General features: G+C 34.4%; 1 protein-coding gene across 1 annotated transcript in view; it reads left to right on the top strand.

Moving 5' to 3' along the window:
- The window catches only part of ADAMTS19 (ADAM metallopeptidase with thrombospondin type 1 motif 19), a 226,973-nt gene that overhangs the window by 47,725 nt on the left and 160,925 nt on the right, over positions 1-18,323 (top strand). The window contains exons 4-6 of the mRNA XM_004420243.3: positions 6,177-6,349; positions 7,982-8,065; positions 8,753-8,910. Coding sequence (XP_004420300.2) covers positions 6,177-6,349; positions 7,982-8,065; positions 8,753-8,910 — 415 coding nt within the window. The remainder of the gene's footprint in view (positions 1-6,176; positions 6,350-7,981; positions 8,066-8,752; positions 8,911-18,323) is intronic.

The following is an 18,323-nucleotide window of genomic DNA, read 5'->3' as shown; positions in this document are numbered from 1 at the left end:
CATCTCAGTGAATATTCACTGATATGAGAAATATTTCCAATTAGAATCTGAGGAAATATGAATTTATTGAAGAATTTTTGCTGTAAAGATTTTAAAATTTGAATTGCAGATTTAAAGTTACGTATTAGTGTAGTTACTGCCAAGATATCAATTCTAAAATTGGTTATGATATTTGAGGCTGGTTTAGGTATATGAGTTGTGACAATAAGTAACATTTGCAGAGGCTATAGGATGTTCTTATCATCAATTGTCTAGGGTGTTCACATTCAGAAAGAATTACAATATGTTTCTGTTTAGAAATATTTATCTCAAATTAATGATTTGTGATTTCTGTTTTCTCTTGTGGAAACTCATGGGAATCATCTTCAAAAGTGGTTAAGTGAATCTATCTCTGTGTCACGATGTACACGATCAAGTCAATTTACATAAGACACATTCCTCTTCTCTATTCTAAGAACTGTCAACACAAAGGAGATAAAACAGCTGGACAAAGTCATAGCATTATGAACAAGCAAAATGCTTTTGTATTGTGAAATGATAACAGCAACAACAACTTGGATTTAGTCCATTTAAGGAGATTGCCTTGTATGAGTTATACTAAAAAGCTGCACTATGCAACTTTTGAATCATAGTAGGTTCCAGCTGTTCTAATTACTCATGTACATGGATGACACAAAGCAGGCTTTGTGTGCCATTAGGCACGGAGGAAGGGTTTCTAGAAAATGCTTAATTTTAATAGGTTTATAAAGCATAAATACATAGTTCATATTTGGCAAACATTGCTCATAAAGTTTCTAATTTATGGGTTTTTTTTCTAGGCATGACTGTTATATATGAATTGACCTATGTAGATCAAGCACTTGTGTGCAAAGAGTGCTAACCCATCATCAGTTGGATGATTTACTAAGCTTACCTATTTTCAGATGCTTTTTAAGTGTCTAGAATTTTAAAAATGATTTTAAAATTAGCAATCTATAAAATAAAATATTCATTTGCTTATACTGATATGTCTAATTATAGGTCTTCCCTTCTTACTTTAGGCTGATGTATTAACATATTAAACATATGATTCAGATTTGGATAATGTTGCAGTGTTTGTCTTTGCACAATGGAATCATAAAGTTTACTTGTATTCAACCTGGTCTTTGCACTGTTCGCCTTCATCATTTTAATGCCTTAGGTATATTATGTTTCTATGTACTGATTACTTGAATATTTTTTCTAAACAGGGACCTTTATACTTTACAATGACGTTGTTGTGTTCTTTTATTAAAAGATAATATAACAGGAGGGGAAGGCATATGAGGTTGAGAGTCAGAGGCCCCGGGTTCAAGACATAGCTTCAGTCTCACTGCAGCTAGGTACTCTTCTTCAATTCCCTTAAACTTTTGAACCTTAGTTTCTTGATTTACAACATAAGCGTGACCAGTCACCACACAGGGATGTAGAGCTAAATGACAGAGCTGTTATTTTCAAGAGGCAACCAATGTATTATTTTAGACAAACTGGTAAATAAGTAATTATACTGTAGTATAACAAGAACTATGCCAGACTCAGTGCACAAGATTTCAAGCTTCTTGGGGGACTGAGCCTCAAAGATCAAGTAAAGCTTATTCAGACTACAGGGAGAAAAGAGAACAGAGTGTACAGGTTAAGATAATGGACTTTGGGGTCAGACTCCCTGTGTTTACATTCTTATGCTGGCACTTCCTAGCTGTGTGACTTGGGAAAACTTACTCTCTCTCTGAAAAGCTCCATTACCATATGCAAAAGGTGGTATAACACTCGGGAATCAGGGCTGTTGTCAGAATTAAATGAGATTATGTGTGAAAATGAAAAATATATGTGAAATTTTTAGTGCATGTTGTTAGATGGGGAAAGAGCATTTCAGGCAGAAGGAACAATACATGAAAAAGTATAAAGGCAGGAGAAAGCATTAACTAGGGAAGCTGGAGCCAAATGTCTGCAGTATGGACATGAGATCCAACCCTGTAAAGATAGTCATGGACTAGGTAATGAAGGGACTTGTGTGCTGTGGTAAAGAACTTCCAGATACAGTCTTTACCACAGCACACAAGTTTGGTCTTTGAAGATTTTAAGCAGGCAAGTGACATTATCAATATATATTCCTTAATATTTTATTATAAACTGATGGGTATGTCTAGGACTCAGTGTGAACAAGAAAGAGATTTATAGAATTGAGAAGACCGGTTTATTTGAGCAGGACATAGAGATCATCGCTATTCTTAGCTAACTTAACCAGACCACTACTGAAATAGTCTCCATACGCCATCCATAACTGTTGTGGAGATTGTTGTCAGCGTGTGGAGGGTATTATGGAGAACACACAGTGAGCATTGGTGAATACGCTTTTTAAAATTTCGTCTCTAACTGGAAGTGTGCAGTATCAACTATGTTGTTTTTATACTTGCATGTGGGTAGAAAATGGTCTCAGGATTTGGGAAATGAAGAATGATCTCAGCATAGTTGATGTAGAAAATGAAGACATCAAAGGAAGTAACTTAATAAAAAGATTACTTCAATATGCATGATTTTCACACACAGTGGCTAACTTGTATGATGCAGTCTACCATGAAGTTGAGATTCTTAAGAAACCTAGAATGTTCAAGTAGCCTATTTAAATAGAACATGCAAATAAGAATGTAGCACACTGACCTTTTGGGGCTAACACAGCTGTCACTAGCTGGGGCAATAAAGGAAATACATTTTTCTCTCTCTTACATGAAGTATCTACCACTCTTGGTCAGTTCAAAAGCCCCTTATTTTATAACTATCCCCTTGGTTTCATTTTAGCTCTCCTTTTATTTTTCTTACATCTCTGTCTCTTCCGTGGGCATGTCTTCTTTCACACGTACACCCCCTAAATGTAGGCATTTCCTGGGACTTCTTCCTTTTCTTTCTACTTCTCACTCCACATGCTTTCCTGGGGTGATATAATCCAAATCCATGGGTTCAACTTCACTTACACATTGATTCCAAGCCTCTCTCCGGACTGCCAGGTATTTGGTAACTTCTCTCAGGAGTCTCTCAGGCACCTCAGACTTAACAAATCTAAAGCTGAACCCATCATCTTTCCTTGCAAACTCCTCTGCTGATATCTCACATTATCTACCTAGTCATTTGAAAATACAAGTTAAACAACCCTCCCCACGCATAAACCAAAACAAACAATAGCAACAGGGAAGAGTAATTCTGACCACCTCCCTTTTCTTCCCCTGAGTCTTTTTACTCACGATGATGTCTACTTTGTAATATTTTGCATGTCATCTCATCCTTTCTAATCCTACCACTGCGTGATTTTCACATGCAAGGTCAATGACATATCCACCTAGGAGTGCTGCCAGATATATATAAATTTTTTTCCCATATAGGTTTATTAGGTGTTGACCCTGCCAAGATGAATCTTTTCATGTACTTGTAAGAATGTCCCCTACAAAATATTATAAGTTTGTATAACAATATACTAACATACAGCTGCATGTAGGATTAAGATTATAATTAGAAAAACTACAAAACTCAATCCTAACTGTTGTAGATCTCAAGATTCTAACAAAACCAATTTCTTATGTTGTCTTTCATCAAGGTCTTGGATATTAACTGCTGGTACTAGATATGGATCCATAAAGTTTACTTTTCACTATAGTGATTTTGTTGCAGATGGCTACTGTTGTTTTTGTCCTTTTGCATTGTCTTGTTTTGTGATATAACGCTTATTTTCATTAAATAAGGAGTCTTTTCATTCATTTTTCATAACACTTTGGTTAACTTAGTTAACTGACTCTACTTGATATTGGGTAAAACTTTTTGTTCATTAAATGGTTTTTTAATCTGTGCCAGTGCTGGAAAAATATGAGAAACCGCAAATTATGGAGATATCTGAGACTAGTGAAGTTTCCAGCAACAGTCGTGTGATTCAGTTCGTGTTAGATCTCAGAACTAACTCAGTTGGGCCTAGAAGTCAATAATAGAAGGGAAGCAGTAGTTCAAGATTTCAGGAGATAAATTACTCCTAGCTCCATAAAAAGATGTTAGCAGGCAAGAAAGGTGGAATAGGTAGTTAGTGACCTAGAATAGAATAGAATTGGATTGGATTGGAAAGCCAAAGCACCTGGAACAAGACTTGAGAAAAGGAATTTCTCATAATCCAAGATGATGGACTAGTACTATGAGAATACATATCTCCAAATTCAAAACAAAGGTAGACACATACAGGGAAACATGACTATTTGAACACACATGTTTTATCTCCATGGGACTCCAGTGAACACATGTATTTACTTCCAGGGACTCAACTAAAATTATAGTAAAGGAATATAAAAGATGTCGGCCCACAAGTACGAGTTTGGGAAAGGAGATGATAACAGTTTAGTGATATCAAGAGAATTTTGGTAAATGGCAAGGAGAGGAACAGGTGATAGCTGATTTAACAGTGGGTTGTGGAGATGGTTGCACAATTGTAGAAATTTATTAAAAGTAATTCAATAGTACACTGAAATGGCTACAAGTTATGGCATGTAAGTTATACCTCAATAAAGCTGTTAGAATCATAAATTCATTATTGAAGCACCACATGCATACAGGGAGTTGCACAAATGATGCGTCCAACTGCTGAATTTTTCCAAAATGAACGTAACCATATAGCTACCACTCAGATCAGAATATTGAAAATGTCAGCACCACGGATGTCCCCCTCATGCCCATTCCTAGGCACTAATTTCTCTTACCCCAAGATATTCAGTGTCCTGACTTCTAACATCATGTCTTCCCAGTTTATGATGTTTCCATAAATAGAATCATATACTACCTACTCTTTTGTAATTGGTTTCTTTTGCTCAGTGTTATGTTTGTGAGGTTAATTCATATTTTTGCACATTGCAGTAGTTGGTTCATTTTCATTGCTATATAGCATTCTATTGTATGAATAAGCCAAAATTCCTTTGTCTACTATACTATTGATGATTATTTGAACTATTAAGAATAGTGCTGCTATGAATAGTTTGTACACATGATTTTAATGCATTTCTGATGAGTATATATTTTAGATACTTGATCATTGGGTATGCAAATGTTCAACTTTAGTGGATGCTGCCAACCAGTTTTTCAAAGTGTTTATCCTAAATTAGACTCCCAGCAGGTATGCATATGGGACTTCCCCACAAGAGGGGGACTTCCCCACACTCTTGTCGACACTTGATAGAATCATCTCTTTATTTTATCCAGTCTAGAGATTTTAATTAATTTAACTTATTGTGTTTTTAATTTGCATTTACCTGAAGACTGAGATTGAGCCATCCTCTCATATGCTAGTTAGACATTTGGATATCCTTTTTGTGAGAAATGGCTGTTCACGTCCTTGCCAATTTTTCATTTGGGCTCTGTCCATCATTGATTTAGAGTAGCTTTTTATTTCTTTATTATGGAAAAGTTTTGTTAACATCTTCTCTGACTTGGTGGTATGCTTTTCATTCTAGTAGTGGCATGTTTTAATAAGCAGAAATTTTCTTTTTTCATATAGTTAAATTTGTAAATACGTTATTTGTGGTTACTGCTTTTATTTGGCTCTGTTTGAGGAATCTTTATTACCCCAGGGTCATAACTTCTGATGGAAGGCAGAACCAAATCCTTTGTAACTCATGCATAATGTTTTAGTAATAGGGGCAACAGCCTAAAATTAGGATGTGTCGGGCAGTCACTCCAGGCACTTCTTGCAAGTAAAACTTTATTTTGTCACTGGTTTGAAAAAGAAAATCATGGTATCTTTTATTTATTGAGTTATTTTATTTATACGAATCTTTGTGCTAGAAATTTTACTAATGTGATCTTACTATAAGCCATCAACAACTCTAGAAAGTAGGTGTTATTATTGTTCATTTTACAGATGAGGAAGCTAAGGCCGACTGGGTGATGTTAGTTTCCCAAGTGGTAGAACTAACAAATTGTAGAAGTCCAGTCTGTCTGATTCCAAAGTCATACTCCAAAGTCAAATGCCTTTTAGATTCCATATGTGCAGAGAACTTATTTGGTTTTGCTCACCCTTGTATCATCCACACATGTTGGTATTCAATAAACATGTTTTAAAATTATTGAAGAAACAAAAATTTTTTATTTACTTTGCCAAGATGGAGGCAATTTGAAAATTAATTTCTCTGTTGCAGATAAAGGAAGACCTAGATCTAAAAAAATAACAGAAAGTGGAAGAGGGAAACGATATTCATACAAATTACCTCAAGAATACAACATAGAGACTGTAGTGGTTGCAGACCCAGCAATGGTTTCCTATCATGGAGCAGATGCAGCCAGGAGATTCATTCTAACCATCTTAAATATGGTAGGCAAACTTTAAAGTGCGCTTGGAATTTTTTCAAGAAAACTCTAAGGAAGAACTGTGTGAGTATAATGAAGTTCTTTCAAAATTAACTCATTACTATTCCTTTCTTTTATTGACATCAGTAAAAAATTATTTTTGGTATACCAAATTTGATCCATCTCAAAAGAGATATCAAAATAACAATTCACATCTTCTAGTAAAAAAACACCCTTATTGTTAATTTTGCTGTGGCAAAACTCTTTATTCTTTTTCTCTCTCTCTTTTTTTGTGCCCTTCTTTTCATTCTCTTCTATAAAAGGCCATTTGTTGAATTTAGCAGAAATGTTATAATGTTTGTTTAATGCATGGCCCCACCAAAAGTACTATAGATTATGAGGTGGAATAGAAATCCACTGAGCTCTTATAAGGTATATAAAATTGGATGCTAGATATAATGCTAGTTGACAAGTAAGACCTAATAGCTACTACATAAATTTTTAACCAGCTGAACCACATGTAGCTAACTTCAGGTGACAATTTCTGGACTGCAGATATCTAGTTTGTACCTAGCATCTTATGGATGCTTACAACCAAATGAATCCTTTGACTTAATTGCATACCCTGTTGGGTAAACCTCTTTCAAGGCAGAGTTAAAAAGTTGTAGTGAAGAGTGGTTCTTTGGGGAGAATAAACATAAATAAAAGCCAAGGGCAAATGTCCATTTGTAATTCCAGTTACCGTATAAGGCAGGGTAAGAACCACTGATTCAAGGATAAATATAATATGTTTTGTAAAATTCCCATTTTTAATATTTTTTACTATCATTCAGCTTGTTTTTTCAGTGAACAGATTCTCCCACACTTCAGTCATTTCTATGTTCAGCTACCTCCTGAACACTCCACCAGCATTCTATGTAGGGTAGACTAACATAGCCTCCCAACTTCAGCCTCTGCTAAGTAGTCTATCTCTGAAAGCATGGCTTTGGTGTGCCGGTTTTATTTTTTCTATTACAAATTAAATAAATACTATATTTTACAAAAAATCAAGATACCACATAAAAAATTCACCTTGCTTTTCAACATTGCTACACACACTGCCTTTTGGGAAAACCAGTTACGACAATGATCTGAAACCATTAAGCAACAGTGACCCGCAAGCTTGTCTTCATGGGCGGTATTGAAGGGAGGAGCTTTGAAAACCCTGTTCCTATTTGGCACCTAGCCTGAGGAGAGAAAAAAGACTCTAAGGAACGAATTAGGAGGTGGCATAAAGCAGGCTGGGTTTTCAGGATTGTTTCTTGGAAGAAAGGAGGACACCGGCATTTTGTGGTCTTGAGAAAAATTCTAGGGTTTAGATACTAAAATTCTTCTCTTCAGTATCGTGAAAAGCCCAACCTTCCCTCTGCACCCGTTGAAATGCCTAGACTGTGTAGGTTGCAGTAAGTATCTAGGTCTAAATTTCTTGGTATCTAAAATGAATTAGTTAAGTTATTATTGCTTATTAGGTACTTTTTAAATAATTTAGATTTAAAATATATATATATATATAAAAGATTTCTCAACTAAATTGAGACTTCTCCCATGTCTGGGCTTTAAGAAAAATTAAGATGTTTTTCAGTTTTATTTTAGGATTTTTGTTTTTATTTGTTTTTAGGTTTTTAACCTTTTCCAACACAAGAGTCTTGGTGTGCAGGTCAATCTTCGTGTGATAAAGCTTATTCTGCTCCATGAAACTCCAGTAAGAAAGTCTTGAGTTTTTTGTTCAATTAAGTGGGTGACAAGTTGTGTTCAGGTACTTTTAAGTAAAGGGAATGTTAGGGACGTGCTTTTTATTGACTTAAAATCCAGAAATATCCACTCAGTCACTTAAAGTATACATAAAACTGGTCTATAGTTTTCGTTAATACCTCAATTTTATTCCAAAAATGGAATGTTCTTAGTTTCCAAGGATCCTGACAACAAACTTTAACTTTCCAAAATGTAATTTTAAAAAGTAATTTTTAATGACAGTTTTATTTTCTTATTTAAATGTGTACTTTTAAAACGTTTTCTTATCTGTAATTCATTTTAAACGGAGTCTATTCTGTGGCATCATTTTAGTATGCTGCTTTACTGGCACTTGGAAAACCTTTGTTCTTAAACTGTAGAAATAAAGAGTTATTTAAACTTAAAAGTTCCACATTTTTAATATTCCATTGGACCTCTCTCCTTTTTCAGAATAGCATTAAGCAGATTTTGTAATTATCGTACCTTTGCAAAGTTTTAAGATTTTTAGTTCAGGCTAAAATAATCCTGAATGTCTTCCAGGTTCTAATTAATGTTATGGTCAACAGTCTGCTTTAGTAATTCAAGAAGTCCCCTCAGTTTTTAGTTTTTTGTATATCTGAGAATAATTTGCCTTGAAGTGAAATCTCTTCTTTTGCAGGCAGATCTATACATTGGGCACCATGGAGAGAAAATGCTAGAGAGTTTTTGTAAGTGGCAACATGAAGAATTTGGCAAAAAGAATGACATACATTTAGAGATGACAACAAACTGGGGAGAGGACATGACTTCAGTGGATGCAGCTATACTTATAACAAGGTAAATTTTCCAAAGTCAATTAAATGACATTCCTAATTCGATGGCCAGCTATTAATCCTATTAATTCCTTCATAGAGAGCTTTTATTCCAGATTTTGTGTTCCAAAAAACTTTTAGCATAATGGTATTAGTCATCTTCTTCATTTCATAATACTGATTTCTGAACAGCCACATATTGGATGGCATATTGACAAAGCATTTGGCTACTTAATGTTTGAAAAAATTTTACAATTTTTTGTAAATTAATTTTTATTTTTGTGAGAAAGATTAGCCCTGAGCTAACATCCGTTGCCAATCCTCCTCTTTTTGCTGAGGAAGATTGGCCCTGGGCTAACATCCGTGCTCATCTTCCTCCACTTTATATGGGACACCGCCACAGCATGGCTTGGCAAGCAGTGCATCAGTCCACGCCTGGGATCCGAACCCGCGAGCCCTGGTGGCTGCCATGCCACCAGGCCGGACCTACCCTTAATTTTTGATGAGAAGACATAGCCATTGATGATGATAAGTGAAATCAATGGTGACTTTTGGTGGAACTTTGAAATTATGAACCTACAGTGTATGTTTTTCAGTCATCACCATATAAAATAACCCAGTATGTTAAGTTCAGCAGTTGACAAACTTCCTGGTTCCATCTGAGAAAAAAATTTCAATTAAGTCTCTAGCTAATTAATTTTGGGTTACATGGTGAATGTCAACTACTCACAAACATTTGTAATACAGCATTAAGTATAAATATAAGGAGGTGAAATAATGAGCAACAGTATATTCTATATGAGCACTCTGTGTTAGTAATTATTCATAAATTTATCTTGCTTAGAGCTAGTAAAAATGAATAATAATTTATTGTTCACTAGCAATTTAATTTTACTGTCAACAGTGTTGACATTTCACATCACATCACACATTTCACAGAATACCTAGTGACATTTAAACATGATTTTCTGTAAGGAGTCTGTTGAATGCATGATAGCTTCTTATTGCTGAATTATTTAAAAACTATTCTAGTTATAAATAATTCATAAAGATGAAAAAAATCTTTATGCAAAAGTACAATTGGACTTCCAGTATCAGGTGCACCTAATACTGGACTTCTGCAATAAACAACCATAAAACTGGAAAATATTTATGAGGCAACTGCTTCCAGTCATTCGAGAATGAGCAGTGCAAAACTGTAATCTCTGAGAGAAGGAAAATTTTTAAAGTGAGCCCCACAGTCAAGCCAGCTTTTTGCCTGGGGACAGTTTCTTGATCGGTACAGCAAGCTGGAATCCATGTAGAGCACAGTGGTCCTGCTGAGGGCACCAGAGACGAGGGTTCTATGCAGGGAGAGGTGCCAAAAAGTGTGTGTGCAGATCAGCTATGAGAACTTTGCAAGGCTGGTCTGAATATATACAGATAGAGACTGCCCAAAATTTATCAAAGTGCTTCTGCTCTGGAGTTTAGATTTTAAAAAGATGCCAGGAATTGAGCAGATTCAGACCACAAAGTGGTGCAACCTTCTTAATAACTTGTCATTACTCCTGACATTTATCTGAGAAAACAGAAAGGCTGTACCCTCATAGTAGGGACCATAATCCAGAGAAACGCATAGTCTTGACCTGCCCTAACAAAGCCTGGAACCAAGCCCCAGTAAGATCTTTAGGGGATGTAGAGTTTGAAGGTTGAGTCCCACCAATTTACGAAGACTTGGGAATCATTTTAAGCTTTTGATAGATGCTACCTACCAAAGAAAAAACTTAAACCTACCTAAGTTCAGAGTGATCAGCCAGTAATTGGACCACTTCCTAAAAGAAGAGTCAGCGCTCTTCAGAGAAAGATAACAGAATCCTGAATCTTTATAATATATCATCCACAATTCTGGAATATGATAAAAATTAGCCAAGCAGAGAAACATGAAAATTTGACCCATGGTTAAGGAAAAGTAGTCAATAGAAACTGACCCTGAGATAGCTTAGGTATTGGATTTACCAATTAATGTAGTTGTAATTGGAATTTCTGAAGAAGAGAATGAGAATAGGGAAGAAAAATTATTTGAAGATGAAATGGCAAAATTTTTTCCCAAATTTGATGAGAAACAACTTATAGACTTAGGCATATCATAGGAAAATTGGTGAAAACCAAATATACAGAAAAAAATTTTGAATCGAACAGAGAAAAGAGATACATGACACAGGGGAATCAACGTTAAGATTGATGACTGACTTTCCATCAGAAAAAAATGAGTCCAAAAAACAACGAAATAATATGTCTAATGTATGGGGGGGAGGGGAAACCTATCAATACAAATTCTTAATAAATTCTTTTTTTTTTTTTTTTTTTTTTTAAAGATTTTATTTATTTATTTTTCCACCAAAGCCCCAGTAGATAGCTGTGTGTCATAGCTGCACATCCTTCTAGCTGCTGCATGTGGGACGCGGGCTCAGCGTGGCCGGAGAAGCAGCGCGTCCGTGCGAGCCCGGGATCCGAACCCGGGTCGCCAGCAGTGGAGCGCGCTCACTTAACCACCAAGCCACGGGGCCGGCCCCTTAATAAATTCTTAAGGGTACTTTCTTAATCTATGAAAGGGTATCTACACATACACACAAAAAATCTACAGCTAAGATCACACTTAATGCTGAAAACCAAATGTTTTCTCCCTAAGACTGGAAGCAAGGCAAAGCTGTCCAGTCTTACTATTTCTTTTCAATATTGTACTGAAGATCATAGGCAGTACAGTAAGGTGGGAAAAAGGAAAGGAAAGGTAGAAATATTGGGAAGAAAAAATAAAAAGTATCTCTCTTCACAGATGATATGACTTGGTACAAAGAATATTTTAAGAAATCTAGTGAAAAATTGCTAGAATTTATAACTGGATTTTTCAAGGCCACAGAATATAATGTCAATATATAAAAACAATTGTATTTATATGTAGTGGAAATGAACTGGAAAAATTTCATAGTAACTACCAAAACCATAAAATACTTATGAATAATTTAATGAAATATGTGCAAAACCTCTAAAATGATATCTGCAAAGCACTGCTGAGAGAAATTAAAGATCTAAATAAAGGTTCATTCACTGGAAGACTAAATATTATCAAGATGTCCATTTTGGCAAAATTGACTTATAGAGTCACTATAATCTCAATGAAAATCTTGGAAGTCTTTTTTGTAGACATTGACAAGCTGATTCCAATATTTATTTGGTAAAGGAAAGGATCTAGAAGAGTCAAAACAATTTTGTAGAGAAGAACAAATTGGGTGGTCTTACACTATCTGATTTCAAAACTTATTATAAAGATTCAGTAATCAAAACAGTGTGGTTTTGGCAGAAAGTTAGCCATACAGATCAATGAAACAGAATAAAGAGTCTGGAAATATAGCCACACGTATATGATCAGTTGACTTTCAGTGAAACTACCAATATAATTCAATGATGAAAAGATAGTCTATTTGTCAAATGGTCCTAGAGCATCTGGATACCTATATGGAAAAAATGAATCTCAACCTTCTTAACACCATGTGTGATGTTAAATTCATAATGGATCATAGAAAGCTATGTGAAAGCTACAACTATAAAACTTTCAGTAAAAAACAGAGATAATCTTCATGACCGTGGGGAGGGCAATGATTTCTTAGGATACAAAAAAGCACTAATCAAAGATTGTTAACAATAATCATTTGGACTTCTCCAAAATTAAAACTATCTCATGTCCAAAAGATGTTGGTATGAAAATGGGAAGACAAGCCCCAGAATTAGAGAAAATAGTCGGAATACATATATCTAGCAAAGAATTTGTATCCAAGACGTATATATGTGTGTGCATGTGTGTACACATATATAATATATAAATATATAAAACTTTGAAACTCATTAAGGAAGATGATCAAATAGATATGACCTGTATTTATCCAAATACTAGCTGGTGATATTGAGTTGACTAATTGACCTCTCTGAGTCTCATTATTATCAAAAAAAATGAGGATAGTAGTACAGGGTGAAGAATATAAGACATCTTGTATAACATGTAATATACAATGAACATTTAATAATTTTCTCAAAGCATAAATAACTGTATAAGATCCTGTGCAAACTTTTATTTATGTGAAAGACATGCTATCAGAAATATCTTTTGTTGTATCATTATATTGCAAATGTTTTTATATTGATACTTTTGTCAGCTCATGGTTAAAATTCACTTTCCTTATTTATAAATTTTTTTTTCCATCCCAAATTATCTTAGACACATTTAAAAATCATTTGTTATTGCTAAAGATATTCTCTAGTGATTGAGAACATTTTATGAGGTTAAAGTTTAGTATATTAAATATAACTAGTATTACTTTTATGAACAGGTTAAGGTTTAAATTTAAATGAGAAAATAATATGTAAAATTCCTGAAATGTAGGAATTGTGAAACAAATATTACTCCCTTTTTCTTCTTTTAGCTCTCTGTATCCAGTGAAAGTTTATTTAATAATTTATACTTTCCATTTCTGTAGAGAGAGCCTGCTTTGCCCTGGGATTTTCACTATAAGTTCATTGAAGAGTTCAATAAAATACTGAAACTTGTAATGTTTTGCTTGTTTGAAAGCCTGTACGTCTACCTTGTATACCAAAGCTACTGGATTTTTGCTAAATTATTCATATTGGACTGACTTGCCTCCCAAATTTGGTTGGTCTATAAAGTCTGATATTTGCTACGTAATGACAAAGGAAAGGAATAAACACTTAACTTTTTCAAATAGTTAAATATATGAATGTTTAGGAAAAAAATATAAGCCAGCAGATTATTTCCTTTTTTTTCGGGTTAATGTAGCTATTATCTGGTTTCACTTTTTCAGCATTAAGTAGGTGGATGAGTAGAAAAATGATGAGAAAATTAAGTGGGTGGCAATGAATAAGACCTAGAAAAAGGAATAGCAAAAATAAATGCAGAAAACTGTGTTGGGAAGTATTTTCAATCCAAAGGAAGATTGAAGCATGAATGGAAATTAACACAGCATGTAAGGATCAAGGACGTCTGATACAATAGACAGTGTATTGGACACTGGGGACAAATAAGCCTATATTTTAATCTAAGCTAGCCCAGTTATGAGCTGTGTGAACTTGACAAATTGTTTAATCTCATTGATCATTTTTATTCGTTTTTTATTCATTTGTTTGCTAAGTGAACAGATATTGGCTGTGTGAAGGACTCTTAAGTGCCCTTGACAATAAGCAGTGCATTTGTCATAGTTTTATCGTGTTGTCTAGTTACAGATGAAGTCCCTTGTTTCACATTATCTATATCAAATAGTACAAAGGAAGGAAGTGTAAGCAAATAGGTTTCTGGAGTCTGAACTATACATGAAGACTTTCTCACTTTAGTTTGTGTTTCTGTTCCTTTAGTTTTATGTCCATTTATGGAGCAGAGAACAGCAAGTTGAATTTATAAGACTGACTACTGGAAATTGCAGCCAATTCCAGTGAATGGTGACATCCAGGGATCTTTTTTTTTTTAAAGAAAGTGATTATCTGACACTTTAATTGATTATTGAATCCTGCATATTATCAGCTTTTCTATAGACAGTTTATATACAGCCTATTTATGGCAAGAGAAAAGAGCCACAGGAAATAATTTTATGTATAAAGAGTAGAAGTAGCATTTTCTTCTGCATAGTTTTTTCAGCGCATTTTCTGTACTGCATAATAAAGTCTTTTTTTTCTGTGAATTTATTGAGTTTGTTTTATGTGCAGAGCACTGGAAATTATTCTATTTCTTAACCTATATAACTTTAGACTGACAAAAATTTGGCATTATCATATTCATATCTATGTATAAGATAATCCTGGACTAAATATTTTTAGAAGGAAAAAAAGAAATTAAAAGCTTTTAAAAAAATATAAAGATGTTAGTCTTTTCTAAAGGATTATAAGCAAAATAAAGGCCCAAGTCCATTTCAAGTTATTTAACAAGTAACTAGGATTTAATGTTTTTATCTCATGTTTTTCTCAATTCTCTGCTAGATTTTCACATTAATTTTATTTAAATCATGTTGTTAAGATTGTTAAAATATATTTTGAAAACATGCATCTTTTCTGTGGTAGAGGTCTCCTTAATGACATTTCAGAGTGACAGGGTAGATTTGGAAACATCATGTGATTAAATGTACAGGCCATTTTAAATCACTTTATTTTTGAGGTCTTCTGTGAAATCAGCTCATACTAAAATTTATCTTGTTTGTGACGTTAAGAATTTTTTTATTTGAATAAGAGATTAACAAATTTTAAAGTTTACTTCAAGGAATGCAGTCCTGATGACACCTTGGTTTTAGCCCAGTAAGTCTATATACTTGGCTTCAGACCTCTAGAACTATAAGATAATACTTTTCTGTTTTAAGCCTAAGTTTGTAGTAATTTGTTACAGCAGCAGTAGGAAACTGATAGACTCGTATTGGTCTATATCATTTGGAGGGAGGAGCAGACATACTATTTTATTGCATATAAATATCCTAATTTATGTAACTATATTTGTGTAACTTTGTAATTTTTCATGTTTAGAGAAAAATGTCGTATAAATAGCTTTACCTATATATGATTGTAAACATGTGCTAGTATTTATTTAGGGTGATTAAGAAGTACTTTCTCTGTCAAAGGGTATATACATCTAAAATATTGACAGATACTGACAAATAATTCTCCCTGGGCTCACCTGTGGGGCTAAGGTTTATGTGGAAGATCACTGTTTCTCCATATCACTGCTTCCAGTGCCATAACAGTGAAAATCAGCCCACTAAAGGGGATGTTTTTTTGTTTCTAAGTGACCTAGCACCGTTTGATCAGGAAAGTATAAATGAATGGTTTGAGTAGTTAAGGAAGAAGAATCCCTTTTTCGTTAGTCTAAACATAAAGGTGATCAGATCTTTAGCTTGGTAAAGAAATTGTGAAAAATAAAATAAAAATTTTAATCTCCATGGATTCCATGTTCTTATCCATATTTGACAAGTTAAACTCATAACCAGCCCAGTTTCTAGCGAATGCTCAACTTAGATAATTATTAAATGTTATATGTTACGTGAGCACATGAGTAGGAAGAAATTGTATAGCTCAGCTATTAATTTTGGTTTCAACCATTCTAAAATGAAGAATGTTTATATAAATCTGAACCTATCAGCAGTAATATATTTGTTAAATCATTGTGTGGGATACAATGAAGTAAATAGTTTAAAGCTGACATGGTGCTGTGGGCTCATAGTAACAGAACCACGAAACATGTTCTCCCAACTGTCAACTCTATGATTTCTTAGTGTAATTTTCACATTTCTCTTTCACATGAAGAAGGCATAAGTTTATGTCCCTTGAAATACTCTTTAACTTAGAATTTAATTTTATTAATGATAGTTTTACCTTTCATATTTATTGAAATGCTTTTGGTTTATGTACAATATTTCTGAAAGTTAGTTTCAAACTAATGCCATTGGCAAGTAACTTTAATAAAACATATAAATGTATTAATTTAATACAAATCATAGAATAATTTTTGAATGAATCATTTATAGGTATATCCCAGGGTACTATAAAACTCTACAATGAGACTTATTCTCAGATCCATCTTCATTCTTGGAAATTAAAGGCCACATTTCATTTTTTTCAATATAAATCAGAACTTAAGCAGAATTTATTGGCTTTCCCTGTTGCCAAAGTCTAACAGTGTCATTTCCATAAACTCACGTAATGAAACTCTGTGATGCAGCCTTTAGGCGCACTGAGCCAACATAAGCCAAATATGAGAGAATTTGAATTCACATGATCACAGGACTAGTCAGCAAACAAGTCTTTATCTCCCATTCCCCCCAAAATCTTTGAATATTATGAAATTAAGAAAACATTATTTTGGTCCTCTGGAAAGAAGTTGACAGTTGAAGAATTGAAGATTAAGAGTTACAGTCTGATCTGAAGTTTTTAAATGCCGCTGACAATTTATTCTTCAGTTGTCCTGAGAGGTACTTCCAGTGCTTTTGGATAAAAGACCTTGTGTTTTTTGAAATAATGTGTTTTATTCATTTGTTTGTTAAGTCAACAGAAATTGGCTGTGTGAAGGACTCTAAGTGCCCTTGACAATAAGCGGTGCATTTGTCATAGTTTTGTGTTGTCTGGTTACAGATGAAGTCCCTTGTTTCACATTATGTAAATCAAACAGTCATGTTGCAGCTTCACGCATTATGATATGATGTATTGTATGTTTAGAAAAAGCACATAAAATCCCTTTCCCTCTACATCTGAATATACTTTACACTCAATGATTCTTGGCTTTAAGGTGAAGATTTGATTTTATGTGGTTCTTTAATTTTCTGCATTACCATATTGTTCAATATCATCTGTTTTGGGTGTTTCTCTCTCCATTTGTTTGCTGGCAAAGGCAATTGCAAAATAGAAATATTCATTATTTAATACAATTCCCCAGACTTCTACCTCACCCCTCCTGGGGCCCTTATCACATTACAGAGGTGATTGTGTGTCTTCTTCTTCTTTGCCTTCAGGGTAGAAGCCTTTTTTATTTATCTTTGTATTCTTCCCCTTGTCCAGTGCTTGGCATATAAGAGGCACTTAATGAATCCTACCACATCCATCTTTTTGTTGTTGTTGTTGTTGTTGTTGTTGTTTTGTGAAGAAGATCAGCCCTGAGCTGATCTGCATGGCCTGACAAGCAGTGCATTGGTGCACGCCGGGGATCCGAACCCGGGCTGCCAGCAGCTGAGCACGAGCGCTTAACCGCTACGCCAGGGGGCTGGCCCCTTACCACATCCAATTGTATAGATTGTGCATACACAACAGGAGAGGGAGCCATTTACATTGTTGTGTATGTAAATGTGCCCCTAGAATTATGCAGCGCACAGCCTATACAACCAGGCTTGGTGTCCCTATGATAAATTTGATTTTTATATCTTCTAATGCAGAGAAATGCTAAATATATCTGGTCATTTACTTGTAACAAAAATGTCAGCAAATCTTTTCCATTCTTCTTCATCTGTAATTATATTCAGACTCTGAATAGGTCAAACCACTGAGGGGATATATTTTTCTATATCATTTGGTGTTGGTTTTGAGCCACAGAGACCAACTTTGCCCAACTTGAGTACCAGAAGAGGTATCTTTTTGGATTTTTTTGGTAGGTGGAGAATATTCTGTGTAATGCTCAGAATCAAAGGAAGAATTGAAGAACCAGGCAACAAGAAACACAGTGAAGAAGAAAACTCTAGAAATCTCAACCACTGGGTTTGAATGATCCAGAGCCATTCACATTCTCTTACTATATTATCCACTTTAGATCCTCTGAAAAAGTGGGATTCAGTCTGGGGGACCAAATTCTTGATTAGAAACTGGTGACCAGAAAATATGATGTATTTGAAAGTGGTTTCCCAATGGAAAGATGATGGAGGTTGGAAATGG

Source organism: Ceratotherium simum, chromosome 4, assembly GCF_057802395.1.
Source record: "Ceratotherium simum simum isolate JZ-2026a chromosome 4, ASM5780239v1, whole genome shotgun sequence".
NCBI lineage: Eukaryota > Metazoa > Chordata > Mammalia > Perissodactyla > Rhinocerotidae > Ceratotherium > Ceratotherium simum.
Note: the sequence above shows the minus strand (reverse complement) of the source record. Positions and strands in the feature narration are given on the sequence as shown.